Source organism: Aphelocoma coerulescens, chromosome 11, assembly GCF_041296385.1.
Source record: "Aphelocoma coerulescens isolate FSJ_1873_10779 chromosome 11, UR_Acoe_1.0, whole genome shotgun sequence".
Classification (NCBI taxonomy): domain Eukaryota; kingdom Metazoa; phylum Chordata; class Aves; order Passeriformes; family Corvidae; genus Aphelocoma; species Aphelocoma coerulescens.
In genome coordinates, this window is record NC_091025.1 from 7309139 (window position 1) to 7332160 (window position 23022).

At 58.9% G+C, this 23022-nt stretch overlaps 1 protein-coding gene across 1 annotated transcript; it reads left to right on the forward strand.

Moving 5' to 3' along the window:
* Nucleotides 1-556: 556 nt before the first annotated feature.
* Nucleotides 557-22636, forward strand: CARMIL2 (capping protein regulator and myosin 1 linker 2). Its single transcript, XM_069026794.1, has 40 exons — nucleotides 557-630; nucleotides 1834-1925; nucleotides 2048-2098; nucleotides 2390-2449; nucleotides 3694-3815; nucleotides 4169-4266; nucleotides 4868-4938; nucleotides 5561-5634; nucleotides 6746-6821; nucleotides 6898-6986; nucleotides 7126-7220; nucleotides 7382-7468; nucleotides 7664-7773; nucleotides 8137-8214; nucleotides 8325-8401; nucleotides 8494-8598; nucleotides 8817-8886; nucleotides 9046-9127; nucleotides 9708-9804; nucleotides 10086-10143; nucleotides 10675-10847; nucleotides 11533-11601; nucleotides 12245-12338; nucleotides 12411-12506; nucleotides 13126-13254; nucleotides 14209-14322; nucleotides 14456-14631; nucleotides 15134-15221; nucleotides 15655-15771; nucleotides 16251-16317; nucleotides 17120-17643; nucleotides 19193-19296; nucleotides 19700-20105; nucleotides 20373-20492; nucleotides 20825-20861; nucleotides 21040-21108; nucleotides 21414-21707; nucleotides 21876-21983; nucleotides 22217-22327; nucleotides 22413-22636. The coding sequence occupies exons 1-40, from the start codon at nucleotides 591-593 to the stop codon at nucleotides 22586-22588; spliced, it is 4704 nt and encodes a 1567-aa protein (XP_068882895.1). The 5' UTR covers nucleotides 557-590; the 3' UTR covers nucleotides 22589-22636.
* Nucleotides 22637-23022: the final 386 nt, after the last annotated feature.

A 23022-nucleotide genomic window follows, 5' to 3' on the forward strand; every position in this document is an offset into this window, starting at 1 on the left:
ATCTGTCCTCCAGAGAGCAGCCTACAGTGGGCACCGGCAAGCACCCACCTCCATTAGCTCCTCTTGCAGATTCCCAGTGCAAGGTGATGGGGCTGGGCTGACTGCCCAGTGCTGGGAAGAGTAGACTTGCCCTTGCCTCACTCACCGGCCATCTTTAGGCAGAAATATGTCCCCATGAAGCACCTCGGGAAGCTGTGGGACAGGCAGAGGTCATGGACCCTCAAACCTGGAAGGCTGGAGGGTGATGGGGAGATGCTACTGCTTCGTGCTGGGAGGCACTGGAGGGGTGTCCTGCCAACCCAGGGGAAGCCACGCGGGAGAAGAAGGGTGCTGGGTAGTGCCGCCCTCTCCTCCCGGCGGGGCCGGTGGGCTGTGGGCACCGTCGCTTTCATTTCTCTTCTCTTGCTCAGGCGGTAAATCTCGCCTGACGGGGCAGGAAGAGGCACCGGGAGGGGGAGGAGGCACCGAGGCGGCGGCGCTGCCGGTTGGTAACCTCAGCGCTTCCTCCCGGCAGGGTGCCTTTCCCGCGGCGCCCAAGGATGCTGCCCTGACACCCGCATACCCGGGCAGGTGACCCCGTGGTCCCAATCATGGCTGCGTCCCCGGGAGGGATCCCTGCTGAGCTGCAAGGTAAGCATCGCCCGCCGCCGCGCTGCCGGGGCATCGCTGCCACATGGAAAGCACCCGTACGGGGCCTGCTTGGCCCCAATTTGCCTCGCTGGGGTTGGCAGAGCTGCTTTCGGCTCCCTCAGCAGTAGCAGCTGAGGTTCAGGGGGGTCCAAGCAGTGTCTGGGGTTTCTTCTTGTCCACAAAATTAATTTGCCTGAGGATGGAGCTCGGACCAAGAGCATCCCCAGACAACCTGGCTCCTCAAGGATGGGATTCTGCACAGCTCAAGCTGCCAGGTTTGTGGGTGCAGCTTGGTGCTGCTCAGTCCCATGGGCTGGGGTTGCTCTGGCCAGTTGGGGGGTCCCTGGCAGCTCCCCAGGAAGGCACAGCCTGCAGCTCAGCATGGGGGGCTGTGAAGTACCACTGCTCACAGCCTTCTCTTGGCTGATTGAAAAAGCAGAAGGCCACAGACATCTCGGGGTCCTTCAGCCTCATCAGCCCCATCGAGGCTTGCAGTGAGATGGGAAGGAGCTGAGTCACTGTGTTCCCACAGCCTCAGGTCCTGGCTCTACCAGGGTGGGTCCCTGGAGACACGTGGCTCAAGCCCCTGGACCTGCAGGGCTCGGTGTCATTGTGAGAGCCTGGTTTGCTCTGCACAGTGATGGACAGCTGTGGTTTTGGTTCTGTTTCTCCCAGTGAGAGGCATGAATCAGGCAGGCAGGGAGGTGGTGCTCAAGGCAGGAGCAATGCTCACAGTGGCCCAGTGACCGTGGGAGTGACCAGACTGTGAACTTGGGGAGGTTGGCACATGTGACCGCCCTGGCTGCTCTGTGGAGAGGATGGACTTGTGACCAGTTGCTCCCCAGTGGTAAATTTGGACAGGAAGTAAGAGAAATCAGGACCCTCTTGTCACTTAGTGCCACCTCCCAGTGGGTGAGGCAGCACAGGCAGTGTGAACCAGCGACCCCAAAGCCCTGTGCGTGGTTTGAGGCTGTGGCAGAATTTGGGGAGGTGGGCGCATCACCTGAGCATCACCCGAGCAGCAAAGAAGACTCACAGCTGGTGAAGTGTGTGGTTTGTCAGAGAGCAACCAGGGTCTGACTGTCAGGTGTGGAGGGAGAGACGGTTCAGGTGGGGACAGTATCCCCAAGGGCAGCAGGGCATGTGGGAGAGGACCAAGGTGACTTCAGCCACCTCATTTGATGCGGACATTGGTCTTTTCAGAGGGCATCACCACCTTCCTGGGGACAAAGAAGGTGCTCCTGGTGCTGAGCATCCAGCTGCAGGTGAAATCCAAGTATGACGACTTTATCTTGGTATGTGCAGAGTCCAGCCTGGTTCCCACTTTCCTGGTTTCCCCGGGAAGCTGTTTCACGGCTGCAGTGAGGGACAGGGGTGACTCCCATGTCACCATGGTCCCTTGTCACACCTTGCCTAGGTCCTGACACCCTGGCGAGCCTATGTGCTGCCTGTGATGCTGCCAGTGAGGGTAAGTGTGGGGACCCTGTGCCATGGTGAAGCCCTGTGGTTCCTGGGGGGGCTTGGGGCACCGGGGTGAGTGACCCACGAGTCACCTGGGCCACTGGGTCTGGGAAGCCCTCAAGAGCAGGATGAGGAAAGGGATGGGGGGAAGGCGAGGGGGTCTTGTTTGGAGGGTGGTGGAGGGTGGGGCCAAGGCCAAGCACTACTTGAGGCATGGGAAAGTGCAGGAGTTGATGTTAACCCTTGGGTTTCCTTTCTCCATCAGCACTTGGGCTGATCCTGCTCCTCTGACCCACAGGTTCACAGCAGCTTCAGCTTCCTGGAGGTGAGGGAGATGACGGTCCAAGAGCCCAGTGTGGTGAGTGGCACCAGCAACTGGGACAAACACAACCTTCTTCCCGCTGCCCCATGGCAAACCCTGGTCCGGAGCCCACCACAGGGTCTGGGGGTGTTCTGGTCCCCCACTGCACATTGAGGGTCACCTCAGTGTTGATCCCTGAGAGCTCCACAGGGAACTTGTCCCTGTTCCTCCTCTAAAGAAATCCTCTTACAGCCTCATGAGAGGTACTGCTCCGGAGCTGGATGTGCAGGGAGGCACCCAGGGGTGCTGAGTGGGTGCCTGCACTTCTTCCCCTCTGGCATCCACAGACAGTGCCTGGGCACGGCACCTCCCACTCCACAGGGACAAGGTGACAAATGGCTGCAGGCTTACCAAGGTGAAGACAAATTTAGCAGGAGGGTGTTTTAAACCCCGTTAATCCTCTTAGAGAGAGGCGGGCACCTAGGGCAGATGTGGCAGTGGGAACCATGGAAGAGAGGATCTGGATATCAAGGCTTGGACATATTGACCGAAACAAGGCTGTGGTCCTTTCTAACCTCTTGTCTGGCTTTTTCTTGTTAAAGCATCATCAGCCACCATGGCCTCAGCCTCCACACGGGGTTTCTGCTGCTCAGCAGGCTGCGTGGCTGAGCTCTGGGAGAGAACTGAAGGAGCTGGGCAGAGACAGAGGGGTGCAGGGGGTTGAAACATCAGGGTGGAGGGGGGCAAGACATCTGACTGGGATGTGGAAAGCCCAGGGATTGTTAATGTGCAGGCAGTCCCACGCTCTCCTGCCTCCACAGCCCCGGGCACTGGTGGAAGCACCATCCTCGCGCGATGCCAGCAGATAATTGTCATCTTGCTCCCACGCCTCAATCAGTGTGTAATTAAATCAGGGAGCATGTTGCCATGGGATTTTTTTTTTTTTTTTCCTGGTAGGAACCATAAGCTAAAAAAGCCCCAAATCTCGATTAAAAAATTCAGGGAGGAAACCTCCATCCTCCAGCTGCGGCTGCTGCAGGCAGAGACAAGGCTGTTCTCACCCCACTGCACTGGGCTGCCTGTATCAGCTTAAGTTGAATTTTCAGGAGGTTTATGCCTTATTCTGGCACACAAATGTATTTTATCCTAAATTCCTGGTGCTCGCAGCATTCCCTGCGCTTATGGTGCTCCAACTGGGTTGGCAGTGAGGAGCTGATGGCTGTCACCACCATGTCTCGGGGCTTGGGGACGCTGTGTGCTGCCAGCTCACTCAGGCATCTCTCGTCCTTTGGACCCTGCAGGTTGTCATAGAAACAGATGCAGCGTCTTATGCCTTCCGGTTCATGTCCTTGGATGATTTGGAGCAAGTTGTTATCCATGTCACCATGTCACTTAAGAAAGTCTTTCCAGACTCATCCCTTGGGTAAGGGTCTTCTGCTCCCCAGGGGTGGTTGTGTAGGTACCAGAGCAACCCCTTTGCCCAGAAAAGCCCCAAATCATAGAATCCTGGAAGGGTTTGGGTTGGAACAAACCGTAAGGATCATCTAGTTCCAACCCACCTGCCCTGAACCAGGACACCTGCAGCTAGAAAATCCCAAATATAGGATGGGTGCACAACAGTGCTTTTAGCAGGAGTAAAACACATGGATGGAGGTGAGACCCTGCTCCCTGATTGAATATTTTTGCCCACCCTATACACAAGGGTTGTAGCTAAGCATAAAGTGGTGGGGATGCTCTCCTGGCCCACCCTGACACACCCCTCTGCTCCCTCCCCAGGACGCTGCTCAAGAACTGCCCCCCCAGCCTGTATGAGAGGATCCAGCAGATCACAGACTCACTGGAGGAAATGCTGCAGAGCAACCCTGGGCCTTGTGGTAAGTCCTGCCATAACCTCCCTCAGGCAGGACCAGGAGGGTTGGAGCACCCTGGGGCTATTCCAGTCCTGTATCCATCAACACCAGCTCTGCTGACTGCCCCCACCTCTGCTGGCAGGGCACCTGTGGTGGCTTTGGTCAGATGGAGCCCTGCTACTGAGGTCTGCTGTCCACCAGCCCACCCCATCCCACGGGGCAGGAGCAGGTTTGAGGGGAGGTAGCTCCCCAGAAAGGAGCAGGACAGTGGGCAATGATGCTCCATATCTATCTGCGAGAACCTGTAGCTGTGGATGCTTCTACCCACCTCATGTGGCACCACTGCAGAGCCAGGAGCTTTTCCTGTAGCCTGGTCTGGAGCAGGATACCTCCATTATCACCGTACCAATGTGCCTGGCCTGGTACCCACACGGATCAAGCAAAGCAAGCCAAAGCCCCCATTTTGGGGCTGACAGTAGATCTCTCTCCCCTTTGAGGAGGGAAGGGGGAGCCCTCAGCATCCCTTCTGAGTCCCTGTCATCCCTCTCCTGTTTGCCACTCTCCCCAAGTTCTCCTCCGTGTTCCCATGGGAAGGTCTGCCCCCAAGACTGCTTTCTCTTCGCAGGGGGGTTTTCAGAGACCTACGCTGCTCTGTGTGACTACAATGGCTTTGCCTTCCGTGAGGAGATCCAGTGGGTAAGCTGGTCCATCCCCTGTGTGCAGGCAGTAGCAGTGTGTCACTTGGTGTGCAGGGAACCAGGATGCTCGTGGGTGCCTCATGGAGCTGCTGTGGCTGGGGCAGCCCAGATCTGGGAACTGCAGCTTTGCCTGGCTTGGGTGCCCCCTGGTCCTTGGTGGGCTGGAATCAAAGTGAAGGTGGGAGAGGGGTGTCTTGGGCCAGGTTGTTTCCCAGATTGTGACCTAAGGAGAGCCCCTGGAAATCTGGGACCTTGCTGGGTGTTCTAGTAGAGGAGAATCCTGCTGGGACCCAGCCATAGCAGGACCTGCTGTCCCCCCTTCCTCTGGACACTGATCCCAGCCCCCTCTCCCCACACCTCGCTCCCACCAGCCTGGGGTGCGTTGCCTTCTGACCATTCCCTGCAGAAGTTGTCCAAGACCCACCAATCTGTCCCACCAAGCCGGGACATGTCCCCCTGCCAGCCAGAGCACTGGGGAAGGTTTTGGGCTTGGGGTTTAGGCAAGGGAGTCCCCAGAAGGGAGGCCCCAAGGGCTCAGCTCCCTCCAGCAGCACCAGGCACCTGAGCCGACCCCAGGACTCAGGGCTGAGCCTGATCCATGTGTCCATCCTTCTGGGAAGGATGTGGACAACATTTACCACAGCCAGGACTGCCGGGAGTTCAACCTGCTGGACTTCAGCCACCTGGAGAGCCGGTGAGTCCCCCAGCCGTGCTGCCTGCAGTGTCCCATGCCACACCAGCACTCATCCTCATTCTCCCTGTCCCTACTGGGGGGCCCAGCACGTTCTTCTGTCCATGTTGGAAGCTTTTATAGCTTACACGCTCCAGGGGTGCCACATCTGCAGCCTGACACTCACCCACACCAAACGTGCTGTGCTCTGTCCCAGGGGGCAGCAGCTGAGAGTCCAGGCAGCCTCTCTGTTCATTTTTAACTCTTAGATCAGCCTGGGAGCTGTTTATGGGGCTGAAAACCCAACGTCACGGCTGCTTCTCACAGCTCGTGGCTGTCAGGTGTTTCCCTATGCAAAGCAGCTGGTGCCGCTCTCCACCCCGAAACTTGCACTGCTCCCTACCAGCCCCCCCAGAGATCTGTTATAGCCTTGTTATCACCTGATTATAATCTGATAGTGGGGCCCTGAGCTCCAGTTGTGCCTGGCGTTCTCCCTGTGGGGCTCAGCCATGTCTCCATCCCAAGAAAGATGGAGCAAGGGCTCAGCTGTCAGGGGAGGCAACAGCCAGGCTGGGCTTCAGCGAGTCAAAGTTCTGGGTTGAGTGTTTTGGGGAACAGGGGATCTGTGTTCAGCTGGCCAAAAAGGAGACGGTTTTAGAGATTTCTTTGGATGAGGAAGTAAAAAAGAAACTTGTTTCCACTCGAGCAAAACCTGTGGTGTTGCTCACATGAGAGCTCAGAGTCAAAAAGAATTTTAGACACTGAGGTTTAGATAGAAGCATGCAAATATTTTGATTCATTTTATTTTCCCCAAGGGAATAATCTGGGGAAGATGATCGGTACCTGTGGATTGCTTTAAAGCCACAGTCCCCAGTCCTGTTCTGTTGAACGTTGTGTTGGGGCACATTGAGGTTGGGTGTCTTGGAGCATCCCAGGGTTCAGTCAGTTGGAGCACCTCGGGTTTGGATGTGTTGGGCCACCACAGGATGGGTGTGCTCTGGCATCCTGAGTTTCTTGGGGCACACTGGGGCTGGATGTCTTGGGACAGCCCCCAGCTGGGTGTTTTGGGTCACCCATTTGGGACCAGCCTTGGCTCATCCTGGCCCTTGACTCTCTCATCCCTCTCACGCTGCAGGGACGTGGCGCTGAGTGTCGCTGCCTTGTCCTTCAACCTGTGGTTCACCAAGCTCTCCTGCAAGGACTTCAGGCTGGTGAGTGCCGGTGCCGTGGCTCTGGGTGCACCAGAGGTGGCCGGGTTCCTAGAAAGGCTTTCTTCTTCCCTGCCAGAATCAGGAGATTTCAGAGCAGCTGCTCTACATGCTCAGCAAATCGGTGACATTGGAGGAGCTGGTGCTGGAGAACAGTGGGTTGAAAGCGTAAGTGAAGGTGTTGCAAGGCAGCAATGAGCTGGGTCTTGGCAGCCTGGTGGCATGGTCTGTAAGGCTACAGGGTTGGTGGCTGTGTTTCCTGGAGGTGTCCAAACCTTGCTCAGATGGGTGACCCTTCTCCCCACAGTGACTTTGTGCAGAGGATGGCCCAGGTGCTCAGCAGCCATCCCGACTCCGTCCTGCACACCATCAACCTTGCTGGCAACCAGCTGGAAGACAGAGGTACTCAAATCCTGGGCTGGGATGAGTTTACACCCACAAAAACTGATGTTCAACTCCAGATTCCACCAGCAGCTGCCTCCTGTCCTGGAGGCTGCAGCTCAGGGTGGGATGGGCACCCAGCTGTGCCTGCACAGCCATTCAGGGCTCTCTGCTCTCATCAGGGGTCATTGCCTTCAGCCGGCACGTGGAGAAGAGTCCCAAGGGTCTGCAGAGCCTCAGCTTGGCCAGGACAATGCTCACAGCCAAAGGTACAGCCCAGGTGCCCTTGCCCCCCTCCACAAAAGGAGTGACTGGAGGGGCTGCAGGGACACCCTGGAAAAGGCATCTTTGTGGATGCGATGTCCTGCTGCCCCAGCTGGAGGGAAGTTCCTTTGCTCTGTTCCACGGCTCTCCCCAGGGCAGGGGGCCTGTAGCCATCCATCTCTCCCACTCTCTTCGAGCAGGGATGAGCACATTATGCAAGGCCCTCACAGATAACAAAGCCATTGGATTCTCCCTCCGGCACTTGGACCTCTCTGGAAACCCTGGCACGCTGGCTGGGGATGACATCAGTGTGAGTTCACGTGCTGTTATGGGGTGACATCACTCAGACTCTGTCCCCAGTGTGGTTTGGATGGCTTTGGTCTCCTCTGGTCTGTGCCCTGCCCTGCAGCACCCCAGGGATGGGGTCATCATGGCTGCAACTCCCCCATGCCGGGCTGGGAGCAGCTGGGGACACCCTGGGGACTTCCCCTTGTGGGAGTGTGGGAGATGCCATCTGGAGCAAGGATGTATCCCGTGAGAGAGTGGGTTCCTGTGCGCAGGATTCACCCTGTGCTCAGCAGGAGGGAGGAGACAGGCTGGAGATGGGATTCCAGGGCTGCAGGGTGCTGGGTGGGATTCAGGGGCAAAGCTGCTGAGCGCCCTCTGCTCACAGAACCTGCAGAGCCTCCTCCGCCACTGCCACTCGCTCTCCCACCTCAGCCTGGCTGGCACAGATTGTCCTTTGGATGCTGTGAGTACCATGCAGTGAGCGCCCTCAGTCCCCCTCCATCCCTGGGCTTTGTGAGGGGCTGCATCGCCTCTGGGTCCCCCTCCACATGGCTCACATCCTCACCCTGGCAGCTCTTTGGAGCCCTGCTCCACGGATCCCACACCAGCCTCATCCACCTGGATCTCTCCAAAAACGTGTACTCCCACAAGTAAGCCCTGGGATGGCGTGAGGGGGTGTGGCACCCAGGGGGCGTCTGGTCCTGGGTGGCAGATGATGCCATGTTGTGCCCATCCTTTTCAGGAGGGTGAAAATCATCTCTCCTGACATCAAGGAGTTTTTCAGCCAGGCCTGCTCCCTTAGGCACATCTCCCTGGCAGGTACCAAGCTGCCAGCCGACGTCGTAAGGTGAGGTTGGGCTGAGGGGAATGGATTAGGGGTGGGCATAGCCTGGGGAGGCCAGCCCAGGGGAGGATGGATGGAAGGGGCTGTGAGAGGCAGAGCTCTGGGAAAGATGCCTTCTCCAGCATCCCACTTCCACTGCCTGGAGCACTGGGGGTGCCCCATGGCAGGTGCTGGTGCCCCCATTTCTCGCACTGATGGGGGGGCTTTGGTGACTTTTCCAGGGCATTGCTGCAAGGGTTGGCAGACAACAGTCACATCAGTGACCTGCACCTGGATCTTAGCAGCTGTGAGGTGAGGGTCCAGCAGCCATGGGCACCACTCCTCTGGCGAGGGGGTCCCACTGTGGCAGTGTGGGCAGGTCCGTGCCCTGTCTGACCTCCCCGAGAGCAGGATCTTGTTTGCAGGGCTCGCTGCCTCCTCTTGTACTGATGTCTTGCTGTTTCTTCCAAGCTGAGGTCAGCAGGGGCCCAAGTCATCCAGGATCTCATCCCCGATGCCAGCTCCATCAGTGACCTGGACTTGTCTGACAATGGTAGGTTGCTTTTTCCCAGCCTGGAGAAGATCTCCTCCATCTCCTGGACCTGCATGTCCACTCACCCAGCACAGGGAGTCAGGTGATTTCTTTATGCCCTCCTGCCTCAGGACTTGCCAAAATCTCTTATTTCACACCTTTGTTGGTACAGTCCTCTTCAGTTCACTGAATCTGAAGTGGTCTCATGTTGCTGGCTCAGGGTTTGGAGCACTGAAAGGGTTTCCCTGGGTAGAAACTCTTCCCACCACTCTGCAGGTGTTTGCAGCCTCTGCTGCCAACCTGGTCCTGCTGTGGCCTCCAAAGCCATGGGCAAGTGATCCTAATCATGACAAACATCACCTCTGCCAGTTGTTAATTTCACCTAGAAATTTCACTTCCCAGGGACCCCAGGTCTGCACAGGTCTTCTGTCTCCTTGGGGAAGCCAGGAAGGAAGGAAGATGCTCAGGATCTTCCCTGAGCATCTCCAGCATCCCACTGTGGCAGCTTGGTGGCTCTGCAGGTCTCCTACGAGGGGCCACCTTGGTGCTACCTCTGTGGATTTGTTGGAGCATCTTGGTGGGAGTCTCCCATCTCCTGCAGGCTTTGACCCCGACATGGTGACACTGGTGCTCTCCATTGGCAGAAGCAAATCCATCAGGCACGTCTCCCTGGGGAAGAACTTCAGCATCAAATCCAAGTGAGTGCAAAGCAGCGGCGCCCAGGCTGGGAGCCATCCTGGAATAGTGCACCCACCGTGACTCTCTCTCCCCATCAAAAGCCCATGGGCTGGCAGGAATTGCCTGCCCACCCTGGCTGCTCCAATGCAACAGGAAGGGGCATCATTGCCAGCACCTGGTGCAGAGTCAGAGACAGGTCACAGCCCAGGCAAGAGTGGGAGGGAGGACAGAGCTCTGCCAGCTGCATCTGTGGCCCCAGGGCATGCACAAGGAACCCCTACACACACCATCTCTCCCACAGGGAAGGTCTATTGGATGTCCTGCACCGCATTGTCCAGCTCACCCAGGAGGAGGATTGTGTGAGTCCAGCTTGCCCTCGGCCACCCCAACCATCCCATCCGTGCTCCTGGTCACCCTCTGCCACCTCTGTGCAGTCTCCATGCCGGGGTGCCATCCGGATCCCTCCCATGCAGCCTGGGAGCAATCCTCCCCCTCTCCCACTGCCATTCAAGTCCTTCTGCTTTTATTTTCCTCAGTCTGAAGCAGATGCTCAGACAGAGAAGTGGGAGCTGTTCCCATTCATCTGGGAAAACGGGAGCCTGTGTCTGGCTAAAGGCATGGAGGAGACACTTGATGTAACCTGGATTCAGCACAGCTTTCCCAAAAACCTCTCTTTTCTCCTCACTGCCTGCCAGGCATCTGAGCTAAATCCAGCCTGTTGCCTAAGCACTCATTGCCTTCCTGTTTCTTGGGGTTCAGCATCACTCGGTCTCTCCAAAACCAGCACCATCCCAGAGGCTGCTGGACAGGGACGGAGGCTGTATCTGAAGGGTGACATGCACCTTGACACGTGTCCTGGCCACCTGGCCCCCTCCTTGTCCTTTTTCTAGCCTCTGCAGTCACTGTCCGTGGCTGAATCGCGCCTCAAACTGGGAACCAATGTCCTGCTGAGTGCCCTGGGCAGTAACACCAGCCTCGTCTCCCTGGACATCAGCGGCAATGCCATGGGGGACACGGGGGCCAAGATGCTCGCCAAGGCCCTGCAGATCAACACCAAACTCAGGTAGCAGCAGCTCTGTAATATGCTGTGGGTGACCCTGTGCCAGGTGGCCCTGATATGATGGTTGTGATGCTGATGCCATCAAAGGAGGCTTGTCAAGGCTCCTGGCAGCCATGGATGCGCTCCTGGACCACTCCTCGTACATGGTTGGATGCTATGACTGTATTTTGCACCCATGGCAGTCATCTGGCAGTGCTGGCAGGGGACATGTGAGGGGCAAGAGAGCAGCTCAGTGCCTGCCCTGGTGCTTACCAGCTCTTTTCCAGGCTCCTGCACAGCCCAGCATGCTGCAGACAGACCTTTGCAGTCACTGCCCTTGCCTCATGCTCTGCCATCAGTTCCTAAAATGCCATTTTGGACCACATTGGGTACACAAAGCCAGAGCAGGAGTGTCTGCAAAGGACAGGGAATGGTGTTCAGCCAGGGTTGTTCCTCTGGGAGACATCTGTCCCTGCCTGCAGGATGGTGCCTGAATATGTCCTTCCAGTCCTTCACTCCCTCCAGGCACCCACCTAATTTACAGCTCCCTGCAAGGTCCAAGTTTAGATTTTGGATACTGAAAATTGTAATTTTTAACCCCATTTTTAGGCTCTCTGGTGCCTGGGGTCAGCCTTGGAATGACTCTTGCCAGCCCACCTCAGGGCAGTGTGGGTGTGGGCAGGGCTCACCCACGTCCTTCTTTTTGCAGAACTGTGGTTTGGGACAGGAACAACACAACTGCTCACGGGCTGCTGGAGGTGGCTCAAGCTCTGGAGAGGTAAGGAAGGAGCCTCTTGATCCTCCTGGCTTGCTACTGCTGTGCAAAAGAGCCTCTGTCATCAGCATGTCACTGTCCTCAGGACCTTTTTTACCTTTGAACAGCAAGGCCATCACAGTTTCATGCATGTCCCAAGGGAGTTGGTCCACAACTCTGATCTTGCAGCCAGCAAAGCAACCTGACACCCATCTGGTGATGGCACCTCCATTACCAACCTCAGGGACTCCCCTGGGCTCTGCATTCCAACCAGCATGGCCTCATGTCACCCAAGGAGCCCCCAGTGAGCACGGGGGGAGCTGCTGGTGGTGGTGATGTGATGTTCCTCTCCTCCCTGCCCATGACAGATGGGTAGAGGCTGTTCACCTGCTGAGCACACCCACCTCCAGGTCTGGTGTTTGGTTGTGCAGATCTCTGGAGGTCTGAAGAAAGAGGGATGCATGGAGAGCCTGGGCAGGTGGTCACTGCCACCCCATCAGGGTTTGCTATGCCCAGAGTTTGGCCATCCCTATCTCCAGGGCTGGACCTTGGGACAACGTCCAGGCTGCCGTTGGGTGGGCTCTGAACCTGTCTGTCATGTCTGTGGGGACATGAAGAGGGGGGATGAACCCTGGTGAGCACCTGCTCACCCCACTATGCCTCACAGGAATTACACGCTCAAGTCGATGCCGCTGCCGATGAGCGACGTGGCACAGGCCTATCGCAGCAACCCCGAGAGGACGGAGGAGGCCGTGCACAAGGTGGGGGGATGTGGGTTGGGGGATGCAGGGCCAGGGGCCACCATCACTGCTCATGGCCTCTTGCCTTTGCAGCTCCAGTCCTGCCTGACGAGAAACCAGCTGCGGCAGACGCTGCCGGCACAGACCTTCCGCCTGCAGCAGGGCATCCTCACCACCTCTTCCGAACAGGTTTGATGGACAAATTACTGCATGGGGCTGCTCCTCCCCTGCCCCAAACGACCCTGACGTGCTCATGTGAGCTCTTCCAAGCAGCAAAACACCCTTTTAACCTTTCCTGAGTAGGCAGAGCAGATTGGAGGGATGGAACAGGTTGCTCAGAGAAATTGTGGATGACAAATCTCTGAAAGTTCAAGTGTTCAAGGTTGAGCTTGGAGCAACCTGGTCTAGTGGAAGGTGTCCCTGACCATGGCAGGGGGGTTGGAATGGGAGGATGTTTAAGATCCCTTCCAACCCACACCATTTCATGGTTCTGTGGTGAGGGTGGGGGCGGATGGAAAGCAAATCTCCTGGAATCCTGCTAACTGCATCCATGCATTTCATGCATATGCACTGCTGAGATAACTTGCTGCTATGCTAACCTATACAGTGTGTTCCTGCCCCCTGGGCACTCTTGCCAGCAAATCCCAGCCATGTGGCATCCCTGATTATTAGGCAGGGATGCTCTGGGAGGCTGGAACCTGCCTGTGCCCCCTCTGAGCACACTCTTCTCTGGGAAAGTCACAGCAAGGAGGGGAACTGGCAGTGCTGCTCCAGCGTCGGCACATGACGCAGCCTCTCTGTGCTCCAGATGGTGAATGAGATCTGCCTGAGTGTGCAGAAGCACGTTGACATCCTGAGCACCTGCACGGGCAGGGAGGTGGAGACGGACATCCTCTGCGCTGAGGAGGCCATCAGGAATGCCAACCTCTCTGTCAGCGTGAGTCCACCGCGTGGGAAGCCCCCTCAGCTCACCCGGCGTCCATTCGGGATCGAAGCAGGGCATTGATTAGTTAATGACATCATTAACCAGGAGTCAGGGAATTCCAGAATGTCGATGCAACAGATGCACACCACTGAGCACTTGCAAACGTTAAAGAACAGCTGAGAATTTCTGAATTCCCTTCTAGAACAAAGATCAAAGTGTTCCTAGTCCCCTTGTCCCAGAGACACACAGCTGTGCACACCCCCCACAGGGTTACAACCCCCTCTTCCTCTGGCATCCCATGCTCACAGGTCCCTCCTTGGGAGAGATGGGTGCTCCAGCTGTGAGCACACCCTGCAACCCACAGATGCCCACACTGGTGAGAAACCTCCCTGAATCCCTGAGGGTCCCTCCCTGCAGCACCTTCATCCTGCCCCAGCAATGAGAATGCTCCATCAGCCCATGACAAAATCCACTGTGTTTGGCTTGGCAGCTCCTGAGTCTGTCAGACCTGGTTTGATCTTCTTGGTCTCAGTTCTCTCTCCCCACTGTACTTTTTCCACCTCCTCCTCTACTTATCTTCAAACCATCTCCTTTCCCCTTTTCCCCAACTCTCTGGCACCTGCCTGGTTACTTAATCTGGCAGAGATAGGATTTAAGAAGACAGTACTAATGTTGGAAAGGTGGTGAAAGGGTTGGGTAAGGATCTCCCCGATGCAGGTAGCAACGTAGTGGGTTGCAAGAGGGGAAGGAGAGTCAGTGGGTGGTGGGGAGAAATTGAGGGGACACAGGGATTATGAGGAATGAGGATGCCCAAACCTGGACCAGCAAAGCCAGAAGATCACTAGGTCTTCCCAGCGGATGCAGGTGATGCTCTTCCATGGGGCAGCCATGGGTGCAGTGTGTGCATGGAAGTATGGGAAGAGAAGATGAGGCAACATGGGATGATCCACACCGTCTCTCTTCCAGATCCTGCCGCTCTTGTATGAGGCAGGAAACACCCCGTACCAGAACGGCAAGCTGCAGCACAAGCTGGAGTGTCTCATGGAGGAAGCATCACAGACCTGCAGCCGGGAAATCCAGGTGGGCACCCATGGACAGCACGGGGTGTTCATCAGCCTTGCCCATAAGGATAAGGGGGATGGTGTCCACTGAAAATCGTGTGAATCCTGATAGAAAAGACACTGAAACTTCCACTTTCCTCCCCAAACCTCAGGCAATCATGCAGGCGGTGCTGGACACAGCGCACAGCCTGTGCCCAGCTGTGGTGCAGAAGAGCGGGGTCAGGGATCAGCTGGTCAATGCCATGTCGGAGAGGATCTGCCTCCAGGACCACCTCAGCCTCAGCGCTGTCCTGGACCAGATGGTCACTGATGTCTTCAGCAAGCTGAAGTGGGTGATGTGCTGTTCTTCCTTCTCGCTCAGCCACTTGCACTGACCCATGAGGCCAGAGGAGCATTCTGGGGGCTCCCTACCAACTTCTCCTCTCCCCACACTGTGGTGGTAGTGGTGTGCTGGGCCCTGCTGCTGTGTTTTTCCAGCTGTGGTTTTGCTTCCTGCATGAGCTTGGATCCAGTTTGGATGTGTCCCTGGGGTGCTGGGGAGACCCATGGGGAGATGTTCCTGCGGGCACATCCCTTTGGCTGGCAGAGGGGAGCGCTGACCATCAGCAAGGGGATGCACTTGGCGTTCTCCATCCCAGCCAGTGCCTATTCCCATTCCTGCTCTGGCAGCACAGACCCAGCGAGCCGCAGCACATGGGCATGTTCTAGATGCCTCTCTGGGTGCCACAGCCAAGCATCCACCTTCTCAGCAAGGCTCTCCCTTGGGAGGTGGCTCCATGGCTTGCAGGTCTGGTGGGTGCTGGCCCTGAGAGCTGTCTTTCTGCTCCCAGTGAAATCAAGCTGTCCGTCACGGCTGCTGTGGCTGATTGCATCGTGGATGCCGTGCTGGGAGACCTGACCATCGCCCAGTACAAACTGGTGAGTGCTGGGGGCTGCCAGCACCTGTGGGAGGGGGATGTGCGGCTGGGATGCAGGATGGGGGGTCTGGGTACCCCAGCATTTTCCAGGTACCTGAGTGCCAATGCTGTGACCATGGATTTGCAGTCTGGGAAGCAGGACAATTCCCACGCAGGCTGGTTTTCCTCCCAGGCAATCCTCTTCCAGTGTGGTCACAGTAACATCAGAGCAAAGTCCCAGTGCTGCTGCCGTGTGGTGGGGGCTGCTGGGGTGACATCAGGCACCGGCCACTCCTGCAACGGGGCAGCTGCACTGGGCTGGACGCAGGCTAATCAGGCCTAAATCCGCTCACAAATCCCAGCCGTGGGTAGGGAGCAGAGCAGCATGGAGCACAGAGGGCAGCCGAGCACGCTTCAGCCCCTGGGATAATTTAAGCGCTTCCTAATGGTTTTAGGCAGAGAGCCTCTCCAAGCAGGGGCTCGACCTCCTGGTGCTGCTGCCGGAGTCGGCTGAGGACGATGCCACCGCGCTGGCGAGGGGCAGGAATCCTCCGGACCTTGCTGCAGAGGAGGTAGGGTCCAGACCCGCTGCGGCCGCGTGATGCCTGCGGTGTAGCTGCCCTTTATCCGCCTTACCGGATGATGCCGGGCTTAACGCCGCAGCCTCTCCAGTGCACGCAGCCCCCAGCACCCCCCAGAGCAGTGCTAAGGCAATTAGCACTGGAAATGGGACCATTAACCTGCCAGGCCATGCTGCTGGCACCGGGAGCGTGTCCTTGTGGCGGCCCAGCTGCTTCTACCTTGTCCTACTGTTGCTGCTTTGGGATCCAGTGCAGTGCATAGTCCTGGATGGAGAAGTGTCCAATCCAGCACCATGGGTAGTTTTGGAGCTGGGACAAGACGAGGAGGTGCAGCCCTGGGAGCCTAGGGGTGAAGGAGGGATTGCACCCATCACTGGACAAAGCCTGGCTGGCTCTGGCTGCCGTGGGATACCTCTTGGCACAGCCAGCTTGTCCATGCTGGAGCTGCCACCATGCCTCTCTCCCTGCAGTACAAGATGGCCCTGCGGAGGAGAAACAAGCATTTCAGGAGCATTCGGCCCACACCAACTGTGAGAAGTAAGGTCACCGTGGAACTGTCCCTCTGCTGCGGCTCACTGTGGGCCTCCACAGGGCATGGCAGGGGCGGGGGGCTTGCAGTGGCCACCTGGGGGCCTCGCGGTCAGAGCCCCCCTTGTTGATGCTGCAGGCTGAGGGCAGCAGGATCTGGACTCTTCAGAGAGCCTCTCCCAGTACTGTGATTGGGGTCTATGGGGGATGCTCACCTTGGCCTTGCTCTTGGGCTGGTTTTGGGCCTCAGCTGGCTCAGTGCCCTCGGGCAGTAGGGTAAATGCCCTGAACTCCCTCCCCACACAGCCAGGCAGGGGTGGGAGGTTTGTCTGTGACTGTGGATGCCGTGACATCTCCCACAGCCATCCCAGGGTTCACCCTGGGCATAGACATCACCCACCCACCCAACAAGCTCGGGGAGAAGATGCTGCCCGTGCATTTCCCTTGCTGCTGGTGTTGCCCCCAGAGCCCTGCATGCCTGGGAGGGGGGTGAATCTCAGTGGGGGGCACAGACAATGAGCTGCTGATGGGTGACTCTGCTTTGGCTAAAGCAGAGCTCGTGCAGACTCCAGCACCCCTGTGTCCCCAGGGGACCCCGATGTCCCTGAGCCCCGCAGCACCCTGCCGCCCATCCAGAGGGTACGTGGCAGGGTGAGGAGCTGCCTGCAGAGTAAAACGAGTGTGTTTGTGAGTGCTGCTGGCCGGGCCAGCGCTGGCAGGGCTCGTGCCGTACCACTGCTGCAGGTCTCGGGGCTGGCTGCGGGGCTCGGCTCGGCCCCCGCCTGAGCATTCCCCCGCAATCCCCCCACAGCATCCCCTGCACGCAACCCTCCGGCGGCGGTGGCAGGATCCATCCCGGGCTGCGCCGCAAAGCCGCCACGCACGCTCCTGGCGGGCACGGCCGCGCTCTCCTCCCCGCGGCGGAGCCAGCGCCCCGCTGACCCTCCACGCGTGGGCGAAGGTGACGGCGTCGGTGATGATGATGATGGTGATGATGATGATGATGATGATGGGGAGGCCTGGCGAGGCCGGGTGTCAACAGGGACACTCTCGCCTCTCGTAGGTGTCTCGGAGCTGGAGCCGGCAGCGGGTCGAGACGCCAGCGGGCTCCGAGCTCACCGGGCGCCGCCGTCACTCAGCCCCGCCGCGCCGCCGGCACGCCCTGCCTCCACAAAGGATGCTGAGCCTGCGAGCGGCTCGCTCCCCGCCACGCAGCCTGCCACCGCCACCGGATTCCTTATGGACCTGCCGACCGCCGGCGAGAAGCTGGAGCATTGCACCAAAGCCAGGCCCCGGCCCAACCGCCGGCACAAGCAGCCGCCCAGCAAGCCGAATGTAAGGGGGGCACGGCTGCCGGGGGAGGTGGGGTGTATTCGGTGTGTTTTTCCTTTTTTTTTTTCTCTTGGGTGAATTATTGCGGTCAGTATTTGTTGCGAGGCAGGAAAATGAGATGCGCAAAGACGCGGCGGGTTTATTATTCTGCATTTCAGCTGCTGCCGGAGCCTCCTCCTCGGAGGGGGGCAGCCTGAAAGGATGGGCAAGGGGCTGGGGGGGCGAGGGGAATCATCCATCCTCTTTTCTGCTCCCCACTGGGAGATGCTGAGCGGTGGGAGCCAGGGGAGGAATGAAAAAACCTGCAGAGTTTGGGTGCAGAGAACCAGCGATGTGTTCGGCAATGGCTCCAGCTGCCTCCCTCCTCCTGAGCTCCATTTGCTCCCCTGTATCCAAAATCCATCATCCCTGAAGCACTGGCGGCCACCACGGCTCCCGGTGATGCTGGTGGGGCTCTGCCAGCCGTGATGAGGTGGATCGTGCTCCCCCCATCCACCAGGCGACTGGATGGGAATCCTGCCTTTGCAACCCCCTTCCCAAAGGAAAAGTAACTTTTGGGTGCAGTCAGTGGCGAGTCCAGCTCCGTCACTGTCCCTGGGGCTGGATCCTGCTGGCATCACCTCACCCCCATGCCACCGTGATGCAGCTGGATCCTCTCACTTGCTGGAAAGCCCTGTCTTACACGGCTGTGGTGATGCTTGCTTGGATCATGGTGGGATCAGGGCTGGCATGGGGCCGGAGGGGAGGCAGGAGCTGTGTCCCACAGGCAGGGTGGGTGCTGGAGGTTGGCAGGGCCAGGGGACCATCACCCTGCAGTGGGACAGGCACTCCTGGCACCCGGGGTGGGCCAAGGCTTGAGCAAGGACAGGCTTTGATGGATATGATGTGACAGGGAGAGCAGATCTCAGCTGGCTGGAACGGCTCCTGAGCGGCATCAATCCAGCCGTAATGAAAAGTCATTATGGATTGAAATGCCACCGATGGGAAAGCGCCTCCCTCTCATCGATAGGAAGCCACTGATGCGGTGCCACATGCCAGGGAGAGGAAGGTGCCCTGGAGGAAGACTTGGCTGTGGCATGGGCCACTTTGTTATGGGGATAGAGCAGGTGGCTCTCCTTCAGGCTGTGCTGGCACTCCAAGGTTGGACTTGAAGCATCTGAAGGATGCAGATGTGGGTCCCTGCAGGTCACCTGCTCCATCACCCACCAGCAGCACAGGCGTCTGTTTCTTGGAGCTCAGATGGAGGAAGCATCCCTGCCAAAGGCTTCTCCCACAGTTCGAGTGCCATACTTCAGCCACTGTGCTGGGCAAGGGGTTGGAAGGAGCCTGGGGCTGCCTGGAGCTCCCAGTGCTCAAGGGAGGGAGCAGGATCAGAGCTGGGATGCAGCTGATAGCACCATGGTTTGGCTTTAATGCTGGGTATGAGATGGAAGGTGCCAGCACCCATCCTGCAGGGGCACCCACTTGTTCATGCCCAGGGGTGGGTGACACATCTTCGTGCCTGGGGGCACCTTTAGCCCCGTGCTGGGCTGACAGCAACTGCCACTCACAGGTGCAGCCCGTGGCCTGCGAGAACAGCGAGGACAGGAGCATCACCCGCGTGGACGAGGGGCTGGAGGACTTCTTTGCCAAGAGGCTCATCACAGAAACACTGCCGTAAGCCTGGGGGAGCTCAGGGCCCCTCACCTGCCCAGCACACACCCGTCCCCGGGGTTTCAGCAGCCTCCCTGCAAAGGCTGCTGGTCCCAGTGTGAAAGGGATGCTGGGGAAAGCAGCACACCCAGGGATATCACCAAGGGCAAGGCTGAGGGAAGAGGAATGGGATGGCAGCCATGGTGTGCAGGATGTGGCCATGTAGTCTGTTCCGCAGCAGGGAGGCAATGATGCAGCACCTATGGGAGCCATGCTGGGAATGGGTGCCCTGGCCAGGACACTGCCATCTCAGGTGGTGTGTCCAGGGTCTGGATCCATCCCTTTCAGGTGGGCAGGGAGAAAAAACTGATCCCTTACCTCTTGGCAACCTGGAGCTCACCTTTTCCAATGCTTCATCTCTCCCCAGCCCCACAACTCCAGAGACCTGCCCAGGATCAGCCCCTATGGCTCCCTCCGGCTCCCGCACCCTCAAGAAGAAAATCGGGAATTTTTTTGCCTTCAAGAAACCCAAATCCAGCCGGGGCTCGAGGTGTGAGAAGGAGCCCGAGGGTGGTCCCACCGCCCCCAGGAGCAGGCGCTCGATGCTCAGTGACATTTTACGAGCCCCCAGCAAGGCGGGCGAGTCAGGGAAGCCCCTGAGTAAATCGGAGGAGGGGGGGCTCTCTGCTGAGCCCCACGCAGAGCCTGAGCACTGCCAGACCCCTGACTCTGCCCGAAGGATCCGGCCCAAGTACTCTCGGGAGGGCAAATCCCAGTCGCTCATCTTGCTGTCCGGGGAGGACGAGGATGCACTGGGGGTCAGGCACGACAAGGTAAGCACTGTCACAGTCACCAAGTCACCTCTGCTGTTCAGCTCGCCTGATGGGTGCTGCTCCTACCCTGGATGCTGGTGGGGTTACCAGGGTGTGCGGGGACACTGGAGGGATGTCTGGGGATATCCCCACTGGGTCGTGTCCATGTCACCATCTCCTGGCAGCATGCCTGGGGTTGGGAATGTGGGTGCCCCGCAGGCAGGAGCGTGGGTGCCATAGGTGCTGTGGTGGGTCCATGTTCCTGGCAGGGCTGTGTCTCTCCTGCAGAAGAGGCACCTGGAGAAGAGCGAGGGGGAGTTGTCCAGCTCCTTTGAGCAGCGCGTGCAAGTCATGCTCCATCGCATCGGCGTCACCAAGGGCCCGGCCGCTGAGAGCAAGAAGCAGCAGGTGGGGACTGGCTCCATTTTTGGGATGGACCCTGCACCTGCAGGGTGGTAGGAGATGGTGGCCCAAAGAGTGGGGGACACCTCCCCACTGTGACTGGCAGCACCCAGCTCTGTGCTGCTACTGCCCATGGCCTCTGCCCTGTCACCTAACCCTCTGCAAGGGGTGGATTCCTGTGCACTGCATGGTGTCTGTCAGTCTGTCCCTCCTTTCCCCGCATGCACCCATCCCCTGCACCTCAGAGCCTGGCAGCAGCACTCTGCCCTCTGCACCCATCATCTCTGTGGGCACTGCCTCCCTGACACCCCCTCACCAGTTTTTTTTTCCCCTTGCAGAACAAAGACAGCGAGATCAAGAAAGCCGGCTCAGATGGTGAGGGGCCACGCCCTCCCCACCCTGACCTCTGCCCAGCTGGGCACCCATGGGTGGCCATGGGCAGGCCCCTGTGGACTCCCAGCTGTGGGTCCCCCTACATCTTCCCCCTGCTGGGTGCTGGTGGCACTGGGAAGACCCCAGCTCACTGATGCTGGCTGGTGGTTTGTGCTTGCAGGGGACATCGTGGACAGCTCTGCAGACTCCCCCCCCTCTCTGAAGGCCCGCACACACTCTGTGTCCACAGGTAGGTCAGCAGTGCATGCTGGGGGGGTCACAGCAGCCCCTGGGGCAGAGGGCTTTATCCCCTCTCCTAGCACCAAGCATGGGGAATGGAGCTAACAGGGACTTGCGGGCACAGGCACATGGGCAGAATTCCACCCTCGAGAGGGTGCCCTACACCCAAGGGTGCCCATCCCTGGTGATGGCGGATGGACACCCAGCCCATTGCCAAGTCCCTGGACTGGCTGCAGGCTGGTTCCCAGCACCAAGAACCATTCCCTGGGGCTGTCACTTCTGGACACCCACAGCTCCATCCTGCCTGCCCCACAGACGCACCCTTCCGCAGCCCGGCCGCCATGATGGAGCCCAGCGCTGAGTCCCGGCCAGCCTGGAAAGCCCTGGGAAGGCAGCTGCCCGTTGAGCCACCGGCCACCAGCTCCGACCAGCCCCGGCGCTCCTTCACCCTAGCAGAGCCCAGCGGGCTGCCGGAGCCCGGGGGCCGGGAGGGCTGGAGCAGCAGCCTGCCACGGCTGGGCAGGAACGTGCCGGCAGCGCTGCCGCGGAGGGTCAGCCATGGTGGGGAGGTGGGTGCTGGCACCCTGCCCACACCACCCAATACTGAAGGTAGGGATGCTGCCCATGGGTGCCTCATTCCACTGCTGGCCTGTTCTTGGAGCCCTTGGGAATGGAGGGCAGCAAGGAGCCAAGCATATGGCACCGGGTGCTGATGGGGCCTGCCAACTGGGGTGCTGTGGGCTCCCCTCCAATGGCACCTCCCCATTGCTTTTCCAGACAACCGGCTGATGGCACGGCTGGCAGCGCCACGGGGGACCGGCCGCAGAGCGTTGTCCGTCCATGAGGAGCAGCTCAGGGAGCCCGAGTGCCCGGCAGAGCTGGGAAGTAAGTTGGGTCTGAAGTGGGACCCCACCCCCTCCTTGCACCCATCACCAGCAGAGGTGGGTGGTGGCGTTCCATGTGTGTAGTGATGGTCCCTGTCCCAGCTGGTGGGTGATAGACAATGGCACTGCTGCACTGAGAAGTTCCCAAAGGGAATTTGGCATTGGGATCAGTTCCAGCAGGAGCCAGGCCACCATGCCCCACCCTAACATGGGGCTGGGCTGTGTTTCCCCCAGTGGGCACCGTTCCCCTGCGCCTGCGGCGTTCGCCTGTGCTCAGGCACAGGACCAAGCACGAGTCCCTCTCGGAGATGGAGGGTGAGCCTGGACCAACCTTGGATGCTAAAGGTGAGATGGTCCCCTCCCTGCTAAAGCAGGTATTGGGGTACCAAGGGTCCCCCCATGCTTACACCAGCACCTGTGACCTCTGTAGGTGCCACGCCGCAGGACTGGCCCCGTGCCGGGCTGGAGGAGCCGCAGGCTGGCACAGGCACTGAGGGTGAGCAGCCACAAGCCCTGGCACAAACTGTTGGGAATGCACAAGACTCAGCTGCCGTAGACCAAAGACGCCCAGTGCCGGGCCGGGAGGAGCCAGCCCTGGGACAGTGAAGCCCCTGCATGTCACCACGCTGTTCCCAATAAAACCCTGCAAGCAAGTGCGCCGTGCCGGGGTGCTTGGCAGCTGGGGTGCGGAGAGGGTACACGGGGCACCGGGCTGGCGTGGATGTGCCAATGATGGCATCGCCCAATTCTCGCCATGGGGACAGCCGGGCCACCAGCATCGCCCAGGATGCCCAGGGACTGTCAGAGCCTGCAGGATGCATCCAGCGGTGTTGCGGTCCCCAATGCCCTCTGTCGCTGTGGGCTGCAGCGGGGGAGCCGGTGATTTTAGGCAGCCAGCTATTTTTAGGAAGCGTTCCCAAGGCACTTTCACCACTCCAGCTCCTGACCCCATGGGGTACCGCTCTCTCCAGCCCCCGCCAGACGCAGGCTTCCATCAGCGGGACCACGACCCACCGCCTTCCAGCACGCAGCTCCATCCC

Bases quoted from the DNA above. Each gene is read 5' to 3' on its own strand.
- CARMIL2 (XM_069026794.1), top strand. From the start codon at position 591: ATGGCTGCGTCCCCGGGAGGGATCCCTGCTGAGCTGCAAG. The intron at 7,774-8,136 runs GTGAGTTCACGT...CTCTGCTCACAG, and splicing joins TGGCTGGGGATGACATCAGT to AACCTGCAGAGCCTCCTCCG. The intron at 17,644-19,192 runs GTAAGGGGGGCA...TGCCACTCACAG, and splicing joins AGCCGCCCAGCAAGCCGAAT to GTGCAGCCCGTGGCCTGCGA.